The sequence below is a fragment of the Balearica regulorum genome, chromosome 3 (genome assembly GCF_011004875.1).
Source record: "Balearica regulorum gibbericeps isolate bBalReg1 chromosome 3, bBalReg1.pri, whole genome shotgun sequence".
NCBI lineage: Eukaryota > Metazoa > Chordata > Aves > Gruiformes > Gruidae > Balearica > Balearica regulorum.
In genome coordinates, this window is record NC_046186.1 from 4,228,388 (window position 1) to 4,251,665 (window position 23,278).

General features: G+C 45.4%; 3 protein-coding genes across 4 annotated transcripts in view; 2 read left to right on the forward strand and 1 right to left on the reverse strand.

Moving 5' to 3' along the window:
- CTSB (cathepsin B) overlaps positions 1–22,747 on the reverse strand; it is a 131,641-nt gene extending 108,894 nt beyond the window's left edge. Inside the window, exon 1 of the mRNA XM_075750396.1 lies at positions 22,737–22,747. The gene's annotated coding sequence lies outside the window, so the exon portion shown is untranslated. The remainder of the gene's footprint in view (positions 1–22,736) is intronic.
- On the forward strand, positions 1,911–6,820 carry LOC142601091 (gallinacin-7-like). Its single transcript, XM_075749154.1, has 4 exons — positions 1,911–1,986; positions 2,903–2,988; positions 3,097–3,223; positions 6,742–6,820. Exons 2-4 carry the CDS (start codon positions 2,931–2,933, stop codon positions 6,818–6,820), a joined length of 264 nt encoding a protein of 87 aa, XP_075605269.1. The 5' UTR covers positions 1,911–1,986; positions 2,903–2,930.
- Positions 9,407–12,555, forward strand: LOC104631045 (antimicrobial peptide THP2). 2 transcript variants are annotated; one of them, XM_075750032.1, is made up of 4 exons: positions 9,424–9,541; positions 10,748–10,826; positions 11,480–11,600; positions 12,317–12,555. In XM_075750032.1, exons 2-4 carry the CDS (start codon positions 10,769–10,771, stop codon positions 12,330–12,332), a joined length of 195 nt encoding a protein of 64 aa, XP_075606147.1. In that variant the 5' UTR covers positions 9,424–9,541; positions 10,748–10,768; the 3' UTR covers positions 12,333–12,555. The 2 variants fall into 2 exon arrangements, with proteins under 2 accessions (XP_075606148.1, XP_075606147.1); XM_075750033.1 differs by lacking the exon at positions 12,317–12,555 and having other exon boundaries at positions 9,407–9,541; positions 11,480–11,604.
- Positions 22,748–23,278: the final 531 nt, after the last annotated feature.

The following is a 23,278-nucleotide window of genomic DNA, read 5'->3' on the forward strand; positions in this document are numbered from 1 at the left end:
ACATTTATATAGAGAGAATATGTGACTACTGACTGCTGTTCAAAACTGGAAGGATTAGAAATGAAATTTCTTCCTAATAAACTGCTTATCTTTTATAGATTATTTGAGAAATATATAAGAAGTTGGCAGGCGTGCTGGTTATCCTGCCAGAGGCTGGGCAGCCTGAGAAAGATTGAGTAAAAGTTGATATCAGCGAGGACCCTGAAACAGCAGGAAAAAAAACAAGAGTAATCCAGAGAGGAAGTAGTAGAAATGAAAAGGTGATCTATTGTAAAATTTCATGTGAAAGATTGTATTCATGTTATAATTTCATACCTCATTGTAGTGGGTCGACCCTGGCTGAGGGCCAGGTGCCCACCAGAGCCGCTCTATCACTCCCCTCCTTCATTAGACAGGGGAGAAAAGGTACAAAGAAAAAAAAACTTACGGGTCGAGATAAGGACAGGGAGAGATCATTCTCTAATTATCATAACGAGCAAAACAGACTGAACTTAAAGAGGGAATTCATCTGATTTATTACTAGGCAAAGCAGAGTAGAGGAATGAGAAAAAAAAACAAATCTTAGAACACCTCCCCCCACCCCTCCCATCTTCCCGGGCTCAACTTCACTCCTGGCTTCAACCTCCGCCCCCCTCAGCGGCACAGGGGGACGGGGAGTGGGGGTTACGGTCAGTTCATCACGCGGTGTTTCTGCCACTTCTTCATCCTCAGGGGGAGGACTCCTCTCATCGTTCCCCTGCTCCAGCGTGGGGTCCCTCTCACGGGAGACAGTCCTTCACGGCCTTCTCCAACGTGAGTCTCCTCCACGGGCTGCAGTTCTTCAGCAACTGCTCCAGCGTGGGTCTCTCCCACGGGGTGCAGACCTTCAGGAGCAAACTGCTCCAGCGTGGGTCCCCCACGGGGTCACAAGTCCTGCCAGCAAACCTGCTCTGGCGTGGGCTCCTCTCTCCACGGATCCACAGGTCCTGCCAGGAGCTTGCTCCAGCACGGGCTTCCCACGGGGTCACAGCTTCCTTCAGGTGCCTCCACCTGCTCCGGCGTGGGGTCCTCCACGGGCTGCAGGTGGAATCTCTACACCCCCTCATCCTCCCTCCATGGGCTGCAGGGGGACAGCCTGCTTCACCATGGTCTTCACCACGGGCTGCAGGGGGATCTCTGCTCCGGCGCCTGGAGCACCTCCTGCCCCTCCTTCTGCACTGACCTTGGTGTCTGCAGAGTTTCTTACATCTTCTCACTCCTCTCTCTGGCTGCAAAAGCGCTCTCTAACTGTTTTTTCTCTTTCTTAAATATGTTATCACAGAGGCGCTGATTGGCTTGGCCTTGTTCAGCGGCGGGTCCGTCTTGGAGCCGGCTGGCATTGGCTCTGTCAGACACAGGGGAAGCTTCTAGCAGCTTCTCACAGAAACCACCCCTGTAGCCCCCGCCGCTACCAAAACCTTGCCACGCAAAACCAACACACTCATAATTTCATTATGCACTAAACTATTAACTTTGTAATTAGTAAGCTGAAAAATAAGAAATGCCTATTCTTTTGCTGACATAAGACAACCAGAAGGTTAGATGTAAAGGACAAAATGCTATGAAGGGAAACAATGACCATGCTATGGCTGCAAATTAGATGGTTATGCTGCATACCAAAGGTGGAATAAGCATCCAGCAGGACCAAAAGGAGCAGACATTGCATGTTCCCAGGTATTTTATGTAACCCTGTGGCCTAACGTATCTTACACAAACTTGGATCATCTGAGATGGGTTGCACAAAGATCAGGGGCTTTGCGGTGAAAGCAGTCTCAAACCAGACCTGCTATTCTCATTGGAAGACACCAAAGTACAGGAAAAAAATGGCCCAGAAAAGGTTTTTTTCATTGGCCTGTGACTGCACTGCCAACATCCCCAAACCTCTATATAAAGAGGCATGTTTGGGTCTGGGGCACCCGCTGGAGAAGAGAGACGGACAGCAGAGTTGATCCTCCACCTCCTCTGCTGGTAACTCTCTGCCTGGTTCTGGACAGGCACTCCCACCTCTTTGTTTTATGTATTTATTTTCCTTTCATTAATCTCAATTCTAACAAGTATTCTGCTTTCATTAACCCCTTCCTTCTCATTACTCCAGTGAGTGTGTCCAGTCTGTATGTGTCCTGTAGAACCATGGGTCGGTTGCAGGGCTTGCAGGAGGAAACTGTGTTTGCTGACCTCCAAGGGATGTGGACAGAGACCCAGAAACCTTCACTTGAGACATCAGAGACAGAGGGCTTGTTGGTTAAGAAATGTCTAGCTTCCTATAGAAACAGGCATCTAGCCAGCACAGCAGTTCAGAATTACATCTTGGGCTGCACATTGTGTCTGAATTCCAGCACCATTTTTAGTGATTTGTCACCTTAATTGGTGTTCAAGAGACACAAATGTCTTTGTCAGACTTTCCTAAGGATGATGGCCGGCTTGGTCTCTGAACACTTTGTGAACTACACTAGGTTGAAGATTAATAATTCGTGGGTCTGTGTTGGTTCCACAGTAACCTGTCTGGTGTTGAACAGATATGGAATATCATGTTTCAGTATAAGATGAATATTAAAATAACAAACCTGCAATGGAATCTCAAAATAACTTTGGTTGGGAGGGACTCCAGGAGTTTCTAGCCTGAATCCGTGCTCAAAGGGAGCTAATTAGGGGGTTGCTAATTAGCTGGGGCTAATTAGGTCAGGTTGCTTAGAGGTATATTCAGTGAAATTTTGAATATCTCCGAGGATGCAGTTTTCACTCTGTTCTTCATTCAAGTCCCTTGCATTTTATAAGATTTTGGCTTTGGTCACTCAGGGCATGTTTTAAGCAGTTCCTCATCTCACAGTCAGGAGGAGACCCTCCATTCAGTGTCTTTCGGTCTTGTGGTCTCTGCTCATTACAGGTGAGGAATTCACATCCCAGCTGTGGCCATGAGGATCCTTTACCAGCTCCTGGTTGTCCTCTTCATGATGCTCCAAGGGGCTGCAGGTAAGGTGTGAGGGGGGTAGAGAGAAGAATTAAAGGAGAAAGAGAGAGAGAGAGTATCCACTTTTGCTCACTTTCATGGTAAGTGACTGTTCTCTTTCCACTGTGCAGGTCAGCACCTCATTCCTGGGCCGGAATATCCTTGTTTAGTCCAAAACGGACGCTGCTTCCCAGGCATATGTCGGCGGCCATATTACTGGATTGGAACATGTTATAATGGATTTTCTTGCTGCAGAAGGTATGTAGAAGTGCAGAGATCACCATGGCAATGACTGATATCCTCCTAATTTTTTTCCAGGGCTAATTTTTTCTTAGAGGCCCAGCTCCTGACACCATCCTGTCCCACTTCTCCAATGCCAAACCTGCTGGCATAGAGGGTCCTCAGGGAGCATTCGCATCCCATGGCAACCTCTGCTCTGGTGCCATGAAATAAAGAGAATGCCACTGCAGAAAACCTACTGGTGAGTAACCTGAGACTGTCTCTTCTTCACCATGCAGGGGGTGGAGATTCTGAAGACTCCTTGGATTCTCCTTGGAAATCCTTTCTGCTTCTACCGAATGGCCTCCAAATCACCTTGATGCTATAGCTCCCAGTGGCACCAGTTCCTGCTGCAACAAAAAGCTCTCAAAATCTTCATTCTCAGTGAAGCAAACATCAGCATCTGCAAAAACATAAATATGAACCATGCAACACTGTGGAAATTATGTCTCCCCCCGGCCCTTTAATAAAATCAGTTATAATAGCAGTCATATTGTTGAACCTTGGGTGTTTTTTCCAGGGAAGGAGGGGATATTTCATAGAACTGCTCGCACCACGGGCAATAACACACAGCTGGGCTGGTGGCTTTTACAGCTAGGCATTTCTCCACTGGCACCCCACTTCACCTCCAGGGAAAAGGGAGGTCATTTCATCCCCCACTTCCCAATGTCCATATTCTTGGAATACTCCTGTAGTGACCATGGTATCTTTGTCAGGGATGAAACTTACATTCTCTCCATGATGATTTCATGGGTACTTGTGTCCAGCAGGAACACATTCTGGTAGTTTCCAGGATACTTTTTGAAGGTATTACAGGATTTTTGACTGAGATGTCAGAGACAGAATCCATGCTTTCTGTCTCTTTTGCCCTGCCATCATGATCTGGCAGTATAGAAAATGCCAAGATATCTATAGATGCTTCCTTCAGAGGGCCTGGAGGCATCTGAGAAATTTCACTTCTGAGGGGACCTCACACAAGAGAAAACCAGGAACATTTTGGATAACATCAGACCCTTGACAGTGACACAAGCTAGAAAAAAGACACAAAGAGCGAAAGAGAAAGAGACTAGCAAACACATTTCCAAAAGTTATGGATGCGCAATGTAGAGATTTGGCCATTGTCTTCTCAGAAGCAGTTGCTGAATGTGCACAGAACAGTGCCCACTCAAATACATTACCAAACTGAGATGGTTTTGATGGGTGGGTTTGAAGAGGTGCCCACATATGTTAAAAAACCCTCTGAAGGGGAAATGCTGGCATTGTCAGTGACACAGCTCCCATTTATACTGTTCTGCAGAATGAATGCTTATGGCTCTTCAGCTTGCGGGAGATGCTGGAGCACAACATCTCATAATGCAACGTTTCTGGGTTTTCAGTATTTCCTTACTGTTACTTTTGCATTTATTCTAGCGCTCGTGTTGTGAATGTTTGTACTTCAGTCAAAAATCTTGAGAACAACTTCTCTCCGTTAACTATAAATGAAGAGCAGTGAAAATAGCTTGGACTTTGATGTTTACCTTTAGGACCTCTAAAGTTTGGTGAGACCACTCCTGCCATTTGTCTCTAGAAAAATATGATTCAGTTTACAGACATTCTTCGGTTTGTAGAAACTTTAGGCTACATGTGCCAAGGAGCTTTGAAGACACATTACATGCCTGCCAGTCCCAGTGTGGTCCTTAGACCAAGAGGCTGGACTCTGCACTGGTACCCTGACACCTTCAATCAGCTGTCAAGTCAAAAATAAAATGGAGGGCAGATTTGTTCATACAGATGATGTTAATCTCATCATTTCTCCCTGGCTATTCAAGATAACTACATAATCATTAAAGTCTTGATCTTGATTAAATACTTGTGTACTGTTTGAGGTTTATGACTGTGTATGAGTTTGTTATTGATTCAGGTGATTAATACTTGAATCAAAACTTTATCTGTTAACTATAATGTAGTACATGCCTTGCAAATTAACTTACGACTATAGAACAACTTCTAAATACTGGTTATCCTCATTTTGGTGGATCTACTTTGGCAGTGCAACTGTGGCTAACAGCTTTTGCAGCTAATCTAGAGGAGTCTGAATTTCTATACTATACGCTCCACAGTGGCATCAAAATACCTTGATCTCCTGTGCAACAATTATCCCTTATGGCTAGAATTTGGTTCAGCGTATGTGAAGGAGGCTAAGAGATGATGTTACCGTACAACTGAGGAGCAGTCGTGGTTTGCTAGGCCACCAACCATCACTGTTGTTCAACCTAGCTCCTCTTTGGAGCACACTAAAACATCTGCTCTTTGGCATGCTGCTAGGGCTCAGCCTTTTGTTCATCCGATGTTCCAGCTGTGCCTTCATCCAATGACTTCCAGATGCATGGAGCCTTCATTGACATGAACAAACTGTCCTCTGGAGGTGAGGGGTAGAACAGCAGACAGGTATTTTGTGTAGCAGCTTTTTAAATAGGGGTGACACTATTGAAAGACCTCCCCAATATTTGCTGCTTTTTTTCTCCAGAAAACTGTTAAGGAGCAGAGTTTGAGATTCTCCCTTTTGCTCATAATTACCCCACCTGCTGTGCTAGATACAGACTCCTAACATGGAGGTAAGATCCTCCTTTCTCTCTGGGAAGTGATCTTGGCACAATTACCCAAACCTCTTGATCTGAAAAGGGTGAAAGCCATTTCTCCTCACGGCACTCTGCAGCCTCATTGTGAAGACACTTCCCTTAATAGTGTATCCCACCTGCATCAGGCAGAGCAGCACTTCAAGCTTCTTCTATCAGTTCTTGTGCCAGGGCTCTAAACACTGTATATTGCATAAAACGCTGACCCCATCATAATATTTGTCCTTCTCCTCCAAAGAGGACTGGGTAAACTGGACCTGAAATGGGTAGGAGATTGTGACACTGTTGGTGAACTCTGGCTTGAAGAAGTTGGAGTGAGGACTTGCCATGGAGATAGAAAGAAGCATAACTGGATCATCTTCTGAAGTTTGATGAAACAGAAAAACAAAAGAATCATGTTACTTAAGCAGAAGGAAACTCTCCATGAAGACTCCCTTTCTCTCTGCACCAAAAATAGTGAGAAAGTAGACGGTGCTTTGGGTAGAGAGGATTACTTACCTAATGTCACGAGTCAAATGATTGTGAGGTGCTGCCCAACTTAGCTGGGCTGGATCCCATGCACTTTCCTACCCAGGTACCCTGGGTGAAGGAATGTGTAGTTGGTGCTACTGTGATCCTGGTGTAAGTCAGGTCTGCCAGCAAAAGGCACCGGAGAAAAACGCTGGGATTGTGGAAGGCAAAACATTGATATGTCCCTCCTGATGTATGAAACTGACTGACTGTCTCCTGCTCATAAGACCAGGAGCTGCAGACAGGGATGGAAAGCTTTTCCACCCTGAGAGCCACAAACTGAAATCTCTATAAGGCTGGCCTCACCTCTATGAGCTTTGGACAACCAAAGGTACTCCATCCCTCCTCTGCTTCTCCCTTGCCCATCTCCAGGCAGAGACATTTTGATGGTAATGATGAGAGCAACTACGTGGAATTTGTACTTATCGGTGACAAGAATGCTCAGTGTTAAGGCCAGATCCTTGACATTACTTGCACACAGGAACTTGGACATGGTAAAAATTAACGATGCATCTTTATTTCCTTGAGGAATCAGGTTGAGTAACAATAACTGTTGGTAGGCAAGCTAACCGCAAATTCTTGGCACGTTGTGAAGTAACTGCAACTTTTGTAATTGTATTCCCTCTGTTTTCTGCTTTATGGCCAGAAGTTCATAGACACACCAGAAATTCAACTATCATTTTTTACTACTGCAAAAACAGTTCACTTATAAAAATATGTAGAAAATAAAAAGCTATTTCAATTATCAGTGTATGCATTTAAGGGAAATCATTTGTAGGCATGTTTTCACATGCATATGTATCTGTGTGTGTCTGTGCATGTATGCATATTTGTATACTTTTGTATACTTGAGAGATTAATATCAAAATATTGAAAAAAATCACATCACTAGTAATTAAAATATTTCAGTTTAGGTTTGATACTAAATGATGTGTAAGACATGGTGACATTTGCAGAGATCTTGGTCAATTAGAAACACCAGTCATTCAAAATACCAAACATATCATAACTATTATGATGTACTTCAGTTGTCATATTAAAATATTGCATGAACAATGTTTGTTGAATGAAGTGAGATGTAAAGTAAAATATGATCTGAAAAAGTATTTAGTATTGGTGGTTTTGCATGGTTATTTGGGTATGTCAGCAAGTGACTTGATGCAATGGAAGATCAGTAGAAAGGAAAGGATCACTAGTTCTTAGAGGTTGTGCTGAGGCTTCTCAGTTCTTCATTACATGGATTTATGAATTCAGTTTGACTTGGATTTTTCTATTGAATAAACCACAAAACAATGTAAGTTGGAACGGGTCTTTGGAGACCATCTGGTCCTTCCATCCCTCCAGACAGAACCAGTTTCAAAGACAGACCAGGTTGCTTAGAGCTTTTTCCAGTTGAGTTTGAATATCTATATGAGGATCCAGATTCTATAAAGCCTCTGGGCCCCCACTCCAGCCTCTCATTGTGAGAGGGTTTTTTCCTTATATCTAATTGGAATTTCTCTCATTGTAATTTGTGTCTGTTACCTCTCATCCTTCCACTGTGCACCTCTGAGAAGAGTGTGGCTCCATCTTCTGTATAGCTACCATTAGGTAGTTGTGACCAGCAATTAGATGACCCTTAGCCATGTCTTCTTCAAGCTGAACAAAGATGAGTGCTTCAGCTCCTCTTCAAATGGCCGATGCCACAGTCCGAACTCTCCAGGTTTCCAAAAGAAAGAAATGTTATGTACACTCTACAGGACCTTGAGGTGGTGTAGCCCACACGTTGGTTCATGCCCCACTAGGCACTGGAATAGCTTCAGGGTACTTCGGAGTACCTTCAAAGCAAAACTTCTGGTTCACTTTCCTCCTAAGGAATCTAGTTTGCACACATGAAAACCTCTCTGCAAACTGAACCAGCATGCCGTCACAGGGGACAATCAGGAGGTGACTTCAAAACTGCACTAATGCAATTGTAGACTTCACTGTGGATACCACCCTAGAAATGTGTTCACCTGTGGACAAAAAGGCAAGGCTTTGGCGGGGAGGGGGCGGGGGGAGAAGCTGAAAACAAAAGAATAAATATGATTAGGCACTATAAAAATCCAAGATGCATTTTGGGCATTGCATGCAATTCTAACCATCCCGTTCCCAAAAGGGTGTAATAGAATTGAAAAAAAATAAGATGAATGTGCAACGGGAGTGATCCACTGAAATAGATGGATCCATCTGAAGACTTATCTGACAGATGTGGTTGACAGAATCCCTCTTTTCATGGTGAGAAAATAGACAGACAAGGGGGAGTGTAAGAAAAGATCACTGGATCAGTAGTGATGTAGAGAAGTGAAAATAGAGTATTTATTTGCTTCTTCCCATGACAGAATAAGCAGAAGTGATCAACTGGCAGACTGAGAGCAGATAAGCAAAAAATCAATGCTCAGCAAAGGCATAATATGTTTGTGGAATTATCAGCCAAAGGTGCTGTGAGGCCAGAAGTACAAGAAGATCAGCCAGAGTCAGGAGCTCTTCAGCCTGAGGCACTGGATTTCCCTAAACTGATCTATTTTCCATCAGCTGGAAAGGTGTACAGGGACATAACCACGATGCACTCACCTTATTTCTGTACATTTTATGCTCTTTACTTAGGCATCCTTAGTGGCCACTGCCCACTAAGCCAATGGAGATTTGTTTTAGTTTCATATGTCCATTCCGTGTTCTTATACTATATATTTATGGAACAGAAAATGAACTAGCTGGGAGTGCAGAGAAGCACACAGATGTTTTGTATTGCAATGGATTATGTCGCTCCTGAGCAGGAACAGTTCAGCGTATGTCCCAAGATGTTTGACACATACCATGGTGGCTTAACGTATCTTACACAAACTGGAGTGTCACAAGAGGTATTGCGTGAATAACCTGTGAGTTTCCAGAAGAAAAGCTTCAATTGGTTCAATTGGTTCCCTGCTTTTTCACTGGGAAATGAAAAGCTACTCAATTCTGGTTGGATTAGAAGTCCCCCCCAAAAATGGGTAATTTTTTGATTGGCTGAATGTGTACTTGCTGAGAAGAGAAAGCGTTTGTCACACCCCTGAGGAAACACGTTATAAAAGAGGCTCTCAGCCCCACAGCCAAAGCCTTCTGGAGGGAAGGGACCAAGAGCAGGTCTTTGGCTTCTGGGCTCACCTGATACCTGGTAACTTCTCAGTTCTTTTCAGTCTTTCTTTCAATGTCTGCTGTTGTCTTTTCCTCAAAAAAACCAACCCCCCCCCCCCCCAAAAAAAAAACAAACCCCAAACCAAACCCAAAACCAACTCCAAACCTCTGCATTATTAACCTAAATTTGTAGCTTACTACAAAAGGTTAATGTAAGTTTTCCAGAAATAGCACAAGTTGAATAAGAAGTTCAAATACGTGCTAATACCTAGAATACTTTGATAAAAATACTCTGCTTACTAACTCTAGGAAAAAATCTGGCTGGCTCAGGTTACTTTAGAGAGGTCTGTGGTCCAGAGAAATTGGTGATCTCTTTGATAGAAACCAGCATATATTTTTTGTCTATGTCTCTCTGTTAAGAACTTTATTTCATTGTCAGAATTGTTAACTTTGCCTACTTGTTTCTCCTGATATTTTTAAATATATAGAAATTTGTGTAAACTTCTAATACTAATTTCAAAGTTGTTTTGAGCCAATCTCTACCATTCCATTTACAGAAATATGACTTTTCAGTACATCATTTCCCTTCCTTGCTTAAGATAACATAATTTGTGACAGATCAGAAGATTCTCTAATGCCAAGATAGACATTAACTACCTCTTCTTTATCCATAAGCCCCCTTCTAGGACATCTTATCCCATTTCGCTTATATTAGTTCAATTATTAACTCTTTCAACGAAGGCATTACATGTTTGTTTTTCAAATTTCATTTGTCAAATGCGAACTGATTTGGTTGGACGTTTCCATCCTAGAACTGCTGCCTGTAGAATAAGACTGAAGATTTTGAGCAGTTGATTTTAGCTGTTTTTTCTTAATAAATTCTAACATTTCAAAATAAACTTTTTTTCCCCTGAAATTTGTAAGTTTGACTGTACAATCACCTCATTTTGCTTAGTGTTGTTTATTTATTAGCTCAAACATTTAACTAAAAATAAAGTCACGATTGCATTTTGGCTAAGGACTATTTACAAAATGTGAAAGAAATCCAAGCAATTAAACTAGTAAAATAACATAATGATCACATAGCAGTCATGATGTCATATGGGTCTTACTGGTTATTTATTAAAGTTTGGAGAAAAAGGCAATATAAATGTCATTTTGATTAACGCAGTATTTGTACAGTTCAGAAGACTGTAAATCCCAGGGACTGTCTGTCATACACCTTTCTTGGTGCTTTTTCCTACAGTGACACAGCAAATCCGCAGTCATGAAGATCCTTTACCTGCTCTTTTCTCTCCTCTTCTTGGCACTCCAGGTTTCTCCAGGTAAGATGGAAAAGAGATGCTAGAAGGGGATTTTTGTGCACCTGAAGTCAACTTTCCAGCACATTTTAACCACTACTGGTTAAAATTGCTAGAAACTGAGCAGTAGTTAGTCGAATAGCTCAGTGCTCCCCTATTAAAACTCTTTCAAAGGTGGAGAAGTTATGACCTCTGCAGAAAAGTGAATTTTCACTTCTGATGTCTTCCTAAAAAGATCATGCTAAATGCTCTGGTGTTATACACCTGAGATGTGTCTGTGATCTTTGGATAACGGCACACTCAGCAGAGCATATGCAGATGAAAATGAAGCCTGGCAAACTATTTTTGGATAGGAGCCAGTATTAAAGCCTCTGGATCCATGACGTTTTTCTATAAAGGACAATGAGTCAGGAGGTCTGTCTCATTCTGCACTTGGACTTTAAGGCCATCCATTTAGATGCACTGTGAGGTAGGGATCCCACCTCTGCAAGGTGTAGACCTGCTTTGCAATCGCACCTCTTACATGGCCTTTCACCACAGCCAAATCTGGGCAACAGTCCTTAAGGCAAGTCGGTGGTGAAGGCATGGGATGAAGGAATGGGAAAGCCTGCTGGCATCACGACTGCATTGCCCTGCCCTGCAGAATGAGGGAAGGAAATGTTTTGTTATCATTGCAGGTCTGTCTTCACCCCGGAGGGACATGTTTCTCTGTAGAAAAGGGTCCTGTCACTTTGGAAGATGTCCCATCCATCTGATTAGAGTTGGAAGTTGCTTTGGGTTCCGCTCCTGCTGCAAAGCGTGAGTTTGACATTCACCAATCTTATCTGCAGTATGAGCAGACAAATCTGTTTTGCCTGTGTCCTTAACCCCAAGGTGCTATTGAATGTTCAGATTAGATATAAGGAAAAAAACTCACTACACCATGGGGACAGTCAGGCGTTGAAGTAGGTTGAGCTCCACAGTGCTCCTTCTCCTGAGATGTCCACCATGATCTGCCCCAGCAAGAAGGATAAAATATGGTTGGAGCTGTCAGCCTTGTGCTGTGTCAGCTCTGTTTGACCCCTTTACAGCTCCTATGCCAGAGGAAAATATCAGGGTTTGGTATATGCAGAACTGGGCTGCTGTGCTGTATGGGGAACAGAGGGGAATTCAGATAAGCTGCAGGGTGAACACAGATCTCTGAGTTCCATCAAATGTGTGCAAAAAGTGCAACAGTAAAAAGAAATTATCATATGAAAGGTAACCACCTATTTTCATTTGGGAATGAATGCATTCACCCCAATATCAAGTGATATCAATTTAATTCCCTGCTTTCTCTGAAGCAATAGCAAAACACTCTTACTCACAGGTATGAGTGCACAGGGCTGTCCCAGCTTGACTGCACATGACATCATTGAGTATTTTGGAAAGTATTTATACCCAAGAGGAAAATACACATGGAATGAGAATAAGTAGGGAGAGAATAAAAGCAGAAAGAGAATCTGAATATTTTTTTTTTTTTTTCCTTTGTACAGGCCATGGAATCTATAAAACTTAATGGACTGCCCATTCAAGAGTGATGAAAATTTCTTGTAAACTTTGGAATTTGCTTTGAATCCTCTTACTGCTAAAACCACCTGATCCTGCTGCAAAGCTGCATGCACCTTTCATTTTTTAATGCAAAAAGCTTCATGATGTAGAGTTAAAGCCAAATGTATTCTGCATTGCTTTCCCTCCTTTTGAATAAATCGTTGTTGCTCAGCATTCACTGAAACATGGGTGTCTGTTGCATGGGTTGAGGTCGATGATCCTACCTGGGTTTTGACACACAAACCCCAGAGGGCAACAATTTACAGCACCAACTGCTCCTTAATTTGAGCTTTTCTGAGCTGTCCAGGGCTAGACAGATACAGACTGAAGACCTTACCCTCCAGTACCAAGAGGCAGACTGGCTGGCAGGACTCAGCTTCCCTTTGCAGGAATGTGCTCAGATGCCCAAATCCCTTTTTTCTTACTATGCAGAAATCTTTTCTTTGGGAAAGAGAAATAGAAATAGTAAAAACCCAGGCACCCACCCACCATCACCATATGAGACTTAATGTTCTGGCTTCTGGAAGATACCTGTGAGCATCCAGGGAAAGATTTAGGCCTATTTTCTTTTTTTTAAATAGTGCAACAATTTATGTTAGTTTATGTGAGGTACTGGAACAGGTTGCTCGGAGAAGCTGTGGATGCCCTCTCCCTGGAAGTGTTCAAGTCCAGGTTGGATGCCCCATTCTTTGGGCAACGTGATCTAGTGGAGGGTGTCCCTGCCCATGGCAGGGGGGGTTGGAACTAGATGGGCTTTGAGGTCCCTTCCAACCCAAACCATTCTGTGATTCTATGATTCTATGATTTTCTCTCTAGAAGTTGTTTGTCCTGCATAATTTCACAACAATGGATGTAAGTTTTGCCTTTTTTTCCCCACCTGTCCCTCTGAGAGGATGCATAAAAGATAATAGATGGAGAACAGCTTATACTGGTCTCTCTTCATTGACTCTTCTCCCAGTCTCTCCACCATACGGCACACTCCCTTCAGTTCTCTGTTGAGATACACACATTTCTGAAATGTTGTTCAGGAAGGGATTTTATTTTCCTGCCAAAATTGCAACATTTATATGTCCCATGACTATTTCTTTGCACTTAGTAGGGAACAAACTTATCTTCAGGTGTCCCATCCAACTTCTAATCCTCCGTGGCGTGATTTCCTATACTCAAGTCTTTGCTACAGTAATGTAACTCAAAAGTCTTTGGAAAATGGGTGTTTGGAGGAATGCATGCCTGGAGAAGTAGTAGACCCTCTGCCTGGTGCTAGCTGATAATCCGGCGCTGTCGTGCAGTGAGACAGTTGGCAGGGCTCGCTCACACATCAAAGGGGGCTGAGAGGGTACTGTTGTCCCCCAGAGGAAACTTATCTAGAGGAAGCATCCAACACGCAACATGGCCATGCATTCAGCCAAAATGTCATGCTTCAGGCCTCTTCTCAGTGCATTTACAGCAGCTAGATTATGTCCACCATCAAAAAGCAGTTCAAAACTCATTGGGTAGATTATAGAAAAATGCCTCTGAGTGTTTCTTTCTTTTTTTTTTTTTTTTTCTCTTTGGTATAGACTGTAGACTTGCTCTCTCTCACACACTGCTAAGAGAAAAGCAAAGAAAATGCATAGGAGCCTTATGGTTGAAAGCAAGTCTAGCACTCTGTATTAAGAAGGGAAAAAAGGTACCAGAATAGAGACAAAGCAGTGAAAATCTGTGCCTGGAAAACATCAGGCTTTTTTTAGCTGTCATCATGACAGAAGTCGTAAGTTTTGCTGAGAAACGCAAGCGTACAAAGGAATTATCTTACAAAGAATACAATTGTTGACTATTCCTTAACCAGCAGATAAGCAGGATTATTTTATTTTATTTTATTTTATTTTATTTTATTTTATTTTATTTTATTTTATTTTATTTATTTTATTTTATTCACTTTTAGCCCAAATACATTATGAAAACGTAACATCTAGCCTGTTGTTCCTTGCAGGATTTCCTACACTAAACGGTGTTGGATGGTGTTAACGAACTATACAGAGAAGGTCCTTAGAAGATCTGATTTATGACATTTAAAATTACAAATTTTTAGTTTTACAATCCCATAATAGACAGAAACCGCAAGAGGTCTTGACTCTTCCACAACAACACATGGAGCCCAGGCAGAACATCACACAGTGCTAGAAATTCCACTACTGACAATGTTCAAGGAACTAAAGCCATCCTCACCGGTCTGTTGGTTCTCCTGACTCTATTAACTGTGATGGGAGTCTAGACACCACTGCGTCTGTAGTCACCCAAATTAAGTGAGAGGAAGTGAATCCCCCCAAATGTGTTGCATGCAGTAGATATTGTGGAAGATATGGTAAACTTCACAGGTCGCATAATATTTGGTACTGAGATATTTCTTCTTGTCTCAGCCCATCTCTTACCTCTTACAGTTCTGCCTGAACTTGTCCAAACGTTTAATATTCCCTCGAGTAGCACCACTTGTAATGCAACCTTTTACAGTTATGTCTGGAAATGAAGTGCACACTGTGGAAGTGAGGGACAGGAAACACTGTTATTTCTCAACATGGCAGGAGTTAGAGAGTAGCTGGCCACCAACTGTTGAGGTTTCTCTACAATTCAAAAGCTGAAATTTCTAGTTGACGCTTTGCAAGTCTTGACTTTTACCTTGACAAAAATTCTGGCCTCAGTATACAGGATATTGCTTGCTATGAACGGCCATACGTCACCCCTGTCCTGGGCCTTGTCCCCGGCAGCCACAGGCACCAGTAGCAGCAGGTACTTATGGAGGTCTGTGCTGGGTGGTGTGTCCCTTGGCTGGCCCCAGGGTCCTCCTCATCTTGCTCCAGCACACTGTAACCCTCTTTGTAGGAGGCCCTGATGGGAGCTGTGCTGCTCCATGCTTCATCGCACCATGCAGCATGGAGGGATCTCCCTTGCCCTCATCAGCACTTGGGCTGATCCCATGGGCAACCCTCAAGGAGACCTTTGTAGAACTTGGAACTAGATCTCCCAGGCTGGCTGTCCATCTCCCCCCAAAGAAGACATCTTGAAGGGGTGCATGGATCAGATGGGTAGTCCTGCAGGGAGTGGGCAGGGAGTCCTCTCCTCTCCACCCATCTCAACACAACCTGAGGTTAGACTGGCTGCTCTCTGCCATCAGGCTGACCTCACCCTTTCTACAAAATGCCTCCATGATTGTGATCCACCTGAGGGTAAATATGTATGTGCATCCATGAGCACGCGTGTTCTTAAGAAATGACTCTGGTGAAGCCTTCTCTTTCCAAGAAGGCCACTCTCTGCCATCATCAACTTTCCAGCTGGATACGTAGCACCTGGCAGAGATGTTAGGCTTCTGTTTGTTGGCATTTGCTTCTGTCATGTTTCACTGGGTAGCTTAATCCAGCTCTCGCTTGCTATGATGATGGCTCTATGCTGACTCTATTTTTCAGAAATGCAACACATTAAAAAAGCGGTTGTAATTTTGTCTTCAGGGAGATTACTTGGCCTCAAAACTCTACTGAGTGATGGAGTTGTGGAGCAGAAGGCTCTGAAGAGGTTTACATTTTCCACCTTACTCAAAAAGCAGATTCATACATATCATCAAGAAGTACAGCACAGACATACAGTTACTTCCCGTCTTGACAAAGGTGAACATCCCTCCTAGGGAAGCCAAGCCATGGGATCTCCAAGTCCAGGCGTCATCTCTTAGGACACATACAGGGAATGTCCTGTGCTCACCTCACCCCTTTCAGAGGTTTAATTGTCTGTTTTCAAAGCCAGGATTCACCTGGGGCTGCTACATGGCCATGAGTAACAGTGCTACATGAGAAGGAGCTGTGATAAGCAGGACTCTCCCAAACATCACTTGAAAACTGCTTTTACATTCAATTTCTTTTCCCCGGCCCTTGCTTGAGCTTTGCCAGCTTTGATCCTGGCTATACACCTTGCTGACCTGCCTCCCTGGTTTAAACCTGGAGCTGCCTCGCTGCTGTGAAGCCACACTTCCCTGATGGAACAGCCTGGCCTCGCTGCTCCCTGGCAAGTATTTTGATCACCGGCAGACCTGCACATGGACAAACATATGTGTTCGCCTGCAGCTGCAGCAGAGCTTTGCATGTTGGTTTGTAGAAGGGTTGAGGTTAGTGCCTCATAGCAGAGAGCAGCAGGGGTGGTTTGTATGGTCTCCAGATGGGAAAGGAGGAGGAGGCATTCTGTTTCTTCCCTGGAAATCAGCAAATTTTAAGATATAGGTTACCCTCAGCAAGCTTGCAGATGACACCAAACTGGGAGGAGTGGCTGATACACCCAGATGTTGTGTTGCCACCCAGAGGAACCTCGACAGGCTGGGTAAATGGGCCAGCAGGAACCTCATGAAGTCCAACATGGAGAAGCGCAATGTCCTGCACCTGGGGAGGAACAATCCCATGCACCAATATATGCTGGGGTCCACCCAGCTGAAAAGCAGCTTTGCAGGAAGGCTGAATGTAAGCCAGCAATGGGTTCTTGTGGCAAAGATGACTATTCTGAAGGTATCTTGGGCTGCATTACACCAAGTATTGCCAGCAGGATGAGGGAGGTGATCATTCCCCTCTACTCAGTGCTCATGAGGCCGCACCTGGAGTGCTGTGTCCAGTTCTGGGCTCCCCAGTCCAAGAGACACATGGACATTCTGCGGAGAGTCCAACAAAGAGCCTCCAAGGTGATGAAGGGATGGGAGCATCTCTTCTATGAGGAAAGGCTGAGAGAGCTGAGCCTGGAGAAGGCTCAGGGGGGATCATATTAGTGTATATAAATACCTGAAGGGAGGGTGCAAGGAGGACAGAGCCAGGCTCTTTTGAGTGGTGCCCAGCGCCAGGACCAGAGGCCATGGGCACACACTGATGCACTGGAGGCTCCCTTGGAACATCAGGAAACACTCTTTTACTGTGAGGGTGACTGAGCACTGGCACAGGTTGCCAGGGAAATTGTGGAGTCTCCATCCTTGGAGATATTCAAAAGCCATCCGGACACAGTCCTCAGCAACTAGCTCTGGGTGATCATCTTGAGCCAGTGGCTCAGACCAGAGGACCTGAGGTCCCTTCCAGCCTCAACCAGTCTGTGACTCTGTGATTTTGTGAAACTACATGTCTTTATTGAAGCCAGGAAAAGCAGTCTCTGCCCAACCAGGCCCATGATGGAATGTCTCCAGCCCATGATGGGATGACTCCAGCCCATCAGCACCCAGCAGGAGCAGCGCTTCCACTCCTGCTGTCACACCACCTGGGGATGGCAGAGGCAGAGAGGGAAGAGGACATCAGGAGATGGGTCCAGGAGCCAGAAGCGAGGGGGAAGTCCTTCTTGGAAAGTCCAGGGATTCATCACCATTTCCTGCATAAACAAAGCACAATATGTGGTCACCGATATTTATTTCTTATGTTCCTTTTTTGTCTTCCTCTAGTCTCTCTGGCGTGTCTCCTATTATAAGGACCTGTAGGGAATTACTGGACAACCCTTCCTCACAAAAACTCCAGTCCTTATTGCAGATGACTTGGACCTGTGCTTTTCTTAGTGGTTGCAGCCTTGAACCCAAGGCTCTTCAGAAACCTCAAGGAGATGGTCCTGTGCCCCACACTACACAAAGAGCGCACTTTACTTTCCAACAGTATGGGAAAGTCTTCATGAAAGCCCCCAGTCTGGTCTCACTGGGCTGAGGGGGAATGGGGAAGATGTTGGCTGAATTTGGGCTTCTTCAGCCCCATACAGGGCACGTTCAAGCAGCTTTACCAAGGGACCTTAACTCTCCTTCCCTGGCCCCTGCCTCTCAACATGAATGCAGGAGGGTGTAATTCAGCAGTGTGGATGTAAAGAGAACAGCAGATCTATTCCGGCTAAGAAAGCAGAGGGCCAGTTCCTGAATGTTTGACTTTAGAACTTACTTTTTGCAGCAAACTATAAATGTTGAACACCTTCCAAAGATGTGATGAGGGTGATAGCACGTCAAAAAACTACAGAATCCCCCTTCTTGCTTACATTGACCTTCATTTCCTGGAACCAGAGATGCACCTGTACAGAGAAACAGTTGAAGGAAAAGACAATTTGGGAGAATATTCTGTAATTTCAGAAGGGCTGGCACTCCACTAAGATTTCAACCCACTTTGTGGGCCAAGAATTGAAATGACCATACTTGCACCTTCAATAGCAAGTTAACTACCTAGAAGGACTATCAGCTAAAGCCCTGAGGCACAGGTGTCCCTGGCCATTTGCAGTACAAAGGGGTATTTTCTTTCCTCCCACTGTCCCTGCAGAAGGAGCAGCTCTTCCACAAAGCCTTGTCTAGCTCATCCAGCCTGGAGTAGAGGGCTTTGATATCTAAAAATCACACACATCTAGGTGCTAAGTATCTGTGATTAGACAAGAGACTTCCCCATCCATTTTTTGGGTGAGCAGGGTAGGCCCCATAGGTTGAGACTTCAGCAATTGCAATAGAGCTCATCTGGAGACACCCCCCCCCGCCCAGAGTAGCAGCTAAATGCCCAGGATGGAGCCCAGAGCTTGATGTGCCCTAACCCACAGAAAGAGCCAAGCTCTTATTCCTGGATGGCTCTCTTCACATGAGTCCCTCTGCTCGGAAATTGTAAGAGCATCCTTTGGTATATCTTATTGCATGACTTCTCATGCTGCAGCAAAGCCACAAAACCATTCCCTCCTTTGAGCATCTCTAGAAAATACGGTCACTTCCTGGGACATGGAAGACCCCACTAATGGGGGCTCACATCTCACCTGTCTGCCCTCTTCCCTTCTCACCTGCAGCACCCTGGACCAACAGGAGGAAGAAGGGGAAAAGCAGGTACAGGATCTTCATGGTTGATGCCCAGCCCAGGTCTTCACAGGGCTGCAGAGGGGAGACACCAAGGCAACAAGGACATGGGGGACTCTAGGAGGTATAGAAGTCTGGGCACAGTGGTATACCAAACTGCAGATGTGTTGTCCTGAACAAAAGAAGAAGGTGTTGTCTGTAGCCTATTCACAAGAACAACGGCTACCTATGCAACTTCATGAATAGCCTGTGAATAGTTCAGCAAGTTTCAGGCAAGGCAGTACCTAAACACGTATTTTTCATTTCTCTTCCTTATGCTTTCTCCCAAGCACAGACTGTAGATATTATGTCTGATGACTCATGCTGTTTTAAGTAAAAAAACCAGACAGAGCTATCTAGACAATGCAGTCAGAAAACTTACCTTTGCAAGTACCTTGGGCCTTAGGCATGGCACACTTGTCTCTAAAGCAGACCTCTGTTTCTAGGAAGACAGAATTAAGGGGATAGACTAGGTGTGCTATCAAGTGTGCTCATCAGCTAAGGGTTATGCCTAGTGCCTGTGCTCTCCTGCTTCTGCATCTCCTTACCACAGGCCAAGGTAAAGAAGGTTTACACGCTTCGGAGATGCTTGTGCCAATGCTGAATGCAAAAGCAATAGTAAAGCTATGGTCACAAAATTACTCTGTGCAGCAGCTCCCCAGATAGGAGAAAAATGGGAGACAGCTGTCTCAGTGGCCAAAGAGATCAGGAAAACATGAGCTTTCAGGTTAACTGAAGGCTGAAAGAAAGGAAATTCTCTATATCGCCACATGTAAAGTGGCTCCTCCCTTTAAGTTATAGAGTTCTCATTTCCCCAGAATACAAGATCCTCATGTCCTTCTTCAAACATCACAGAAAATTTCCAATCTCTTCTGCACTGGGGAAACCCTGGATCCAGATTCAGCAGATTCAAAGCTCTAATGGGAAGGAATGAATATTTTCAATTTACTTTTTTCCCTGGAAAGCTCAAATGACATCATTATATGAACAGATATATCCAACAGTTTGTCATTTAGATGGTTCCACTATGATGGGACTTGAACAGAGAGACTGAATGCGTGGCCAAGCTGAAAGAGACCCCGCAGTTACTTGCCTGACAAGGGGAGGTCTTGGTCTTCAGGTAGCAACAAATGCACCAGGAATCACTTGCTTCCAGATGCCCTTGGGGTCAGGGAAAACCACTTTGCCCAAAACACCCTAGTTTTATACCACTGCTGGTGGGTGAGACATGCTGATTCCCATGGCCGCATCTCCCCTTGGCCAATCAGAAAGTGACCCATCTGTGTGGGGATGGGGGGGGGGGTTCACCTCATCCCTCCCTGCTGCAGTGGGAGAGGCTGAGGTGCTTCCTGGGGGCTGTTGCAATCTTCACCGTTATCCTCATGCAACACATCTTGTGACACCCTGCACACAGAGGGCACACGGGCTGTGGTGGCTTGGCATGAACTGCCTGGACTTTTCCTGGTACAGACAACAGCAACCAGCCTCAAAAAAGCAGATAAGTTTTCTCTCCTTGTCTCCTCCAATCTGACAAAATAATCACCTAGCATGGGATGTGCAATAACATGAGGAATATTATAAACCTTCTCACCTTTCAAAATTATAAGAAGGGCTTTGTCTTTGCTTTTATTTGAAGTTTCATCAGATGTTTTGGAAATAACTTATTGATTGCTGCATGCATTTATGAGCTGATGTTCAAATGCACACATATATCAACACCTCCAGTTCACTGCTTCCATGTAACTCATATCATATCATGTGTAACAGAAAATATAATTTATCCAATGATCTTTCTCTTTTTCTTTCTGTTTTTGCTCTATCTCTACTATATTAAACTCATGGGGTGACTTTCCACAACACCATCAGTCTTGTTCAGGATGTTCTGGGCAAATGGGCCCATGGGACAGTGGAACAGCTTCACATGGCTGAGATAAAGGATGTTCCTGGTGACTGCTAAATATTCAGTTAAATGATACATGAATGAATGTGAAGGAAATGATCCTGGAAAGTCAGCGGGAACCTGCTGTGCTGGGTACAGGACCTGGACATCAGGGTGGGAGCTGCTGGTGGGTGTGAGGAAAGACTCTAGCTGATGTGGACACAGCTCTTGGGCTTATACAGATCCCCACTCACTCCTACAACTCTCTCACAGGAATTTATGTCACAGGAGACTGAGCTACTCCAAATCCAGCAGGGATCTTCAGGTTCAGGACCAGAGCAGAGATGCTGTGGGAGCAAATGCAGGCATCAGCCCAGTGGCTCTGGGAAGGGCTGCAGACCCAGAAGGTGGGGAAGTTAGGGATGGAGTGCTGAGGATTATCTGCTTGCTGAGGATTATCTGCTTCCTTGGAATGGGAAGGATTCAGTAAAACAGGCAGGGTCACTAGTTGTTGACATACTCACATGTGCATGGACACACACCTGTATTTAACTATAGAGGGCAGAGGTCTGCACTTGCAGAAATGTCGAGGTCACTGGCTGTTGGCGGAGAACAGCGTTGCAATCCCAGTGTGTCTGAGGCAGCCAGAGAGGAGAAGACACCCTGCTTTCTCTCTGCTGGACTATGTAAGGCCCTGATAACAAGTGAATGTCACAAATATCCGTCTCGACCCAAGCAGGCATAAACTGATAACGAGGGAATGTCGAGGGAATGGCACAGGCATCCGTCTCGGCCAAGGACAGAACCTGCAGAGGCAGGATACTGTCTTGTGAGCCCCTTCCCCTATTCCCAAAACATGCAGACAAAAGACCATCTGTGTCCTGTGCGTGCGTGCCCGTGAAAGACCATCACTAAGTCAACCCCGAGGCGCGGCACAGTGAGACCCCCAGGACACCCACAACCCACCGACTCATTTCTGGAACATTCCTGAGCACATACTGCACCTGCTCAGTGATGACAGACCCCTGCCTACGCGGAGCATTTTGGGTTATAAAAAGGGGAAACACAAACTCTCGGCGCGCGCCCACCACCTGAGGACCACAACTACGAGCAGAGAACATCGCTGGGTCCAAGGGTGGTGATATCTTCTCTCTATCTCTCTCTTTCTGCCTTTCTTTTCCTCTCCATCACTCTCTTTGTGATTTGTTTGAACCTCTAGAGTAATTTTCGTTACTCCTGAGTACCACGCAGAGAATTAAAAAGTTAACCTCACCCTAACCCACCGAGTGGGATGGGACAGACTACACTTCTGGACATTTCCAAGTTGTGGTCCATGGGACCCATTGGAGAGGTCACCTTGAGGAGGAGCTGGACAGACAGCCTGGGAGACCTACTTCCCTCCAAGGCCTGTAAAGGTCTCCCTGGGGGCTGGCTGCAGGATCAGGCCCCTCCAGGAGGGATATGGCAGGGACAGGGGCTGTGGGACTGGTCAAGGGGTTGGTAATGTGCGGTTGGCACCAGAGAGGGGACTGCTCTGCAACACTCAGCCCCACTGGAGATGAGCGAGATGGAGGTCCCATCCCACTGCGTGGTGGAATCTCTGGGGCCTCTGGGATGGGTTGGGTGGGCAGCCCTGGCCATGCGCGGCCAAGGAACACACCATCCAGCACAGCCCTGTGCATGAAGCTGTGGCTGCCAGGGACCAGGGACACCCAGGACCAAGAGGACCAGGACACGGCTCCCGCTCCCCAGGAGGGAGCATCCACACAGCAGCTCCATCACACCCACAGCAAACACCCTGCTCTGGCAGGGACTGCCCGGCTCGGTGTCCCCATGCAAGAGCATCTGCAGGGACAGCCATGGTGGTGACCCCCAGCATCCCCAGGCGCTTCTCCTGCCACCAACCCACCGCCACCCCCCATCCCGCGAGCAGGCGCCGCACACCCCCCATCCCAAGGAAACGGCCACACGTCCCAGCCGCTGCAATGCCAAGCTGCTCGTCTTTATTCAAGGCGGGAAAAGCAACCTCTGCCCAAATGGCACCGGGTCCCTGATGGGATGTCCGCGGCCCACGAGTGCCCGGGCACCCAGCAGGAGCAGCGCTTCCACTCCTGCTGTCACAGCCCCCGGGGACGGCAGAGGCAGGGAGGGGAGAGGACGTCAGGAGATGGGTCCAGGAGCCAGAAGCGAGGGGGATGTCCT